Raw genomic sequence first — 410 nt, forward strand, 5'->3', positions numbered from 1 at the left:
GGATTTACCTGAGGATTTAGGATGCCTCTGCGGGAATTTGATGCGAGGGATTCGTTTCATAGCGTGAGATGCTCCACCCATCGTCGTTGACTCGTTGACGCTTTCGTTTTTTACTTTCCCTTTCCCTTTTCCTTTTTCCCTCTCAGGATGCAATTGTACGCTTTCGCTTTGAGGACGAAGACGACTGAAACTGCAAGAACCGAAAAGGCTCATAATGGGCCATATGGGCCTTTCTCCCTGAGCCTTAATTTTTTTATATCAACCTTTTGGGCCTCCATGTATTAGCATGTCCTTTTTTGTTGTCTTTATGTACTGGCATGTCTAGTCTCGTTATAAGAGATTTTATAATTTATATAAATATTTAAATAATTTAATTTTGATAAACTATGAATATAAAGTAATTTTATATG

The 410-nt window shown here is 37.8% G+C and overlaps 1 protein-coding gene across 1 annotated transcript in view; it reads right to left on the reverse strand.

Moving 5' to 3' along the window:
* LOC107488403 (uncharacterized) overlaps positions 1 to 186 on the reverse strand; it is a 936-nt gene extending 750 nt beyond the window's left edge. Inside the window, exon 1 of the mRNA XM_016109155.3 lies at positions 9 to 186. Within this exon, the coding sequence (XP_015964641.2) occupies positions 9 to 81 (73 nt within the window). The 5' untranslated portion in view covers positions 82 to 186. The remainder of the gene's footprint in view (positions 1 to 8) is intronic.
* Between the last annotated feature and the right edge of the window lie 224 nt (positions 187 to 410).

This window comes from Arachis duranensis, chromosome 5 (assembly GCF_000817695.3).
Source record: "Arachis duranensis cultivar V14167 chromosome 5, aradu.V14167.gnm2.J7QH, whole genome shotgun sequence".
Classification (NCBI taxonomy): domain Eukaryota; kingdom Viridiplantae; phylum Streptophyta; class Magnoliopsida; order Fabales; family Fabaceae; genus Arachis; species Arachis duranensis.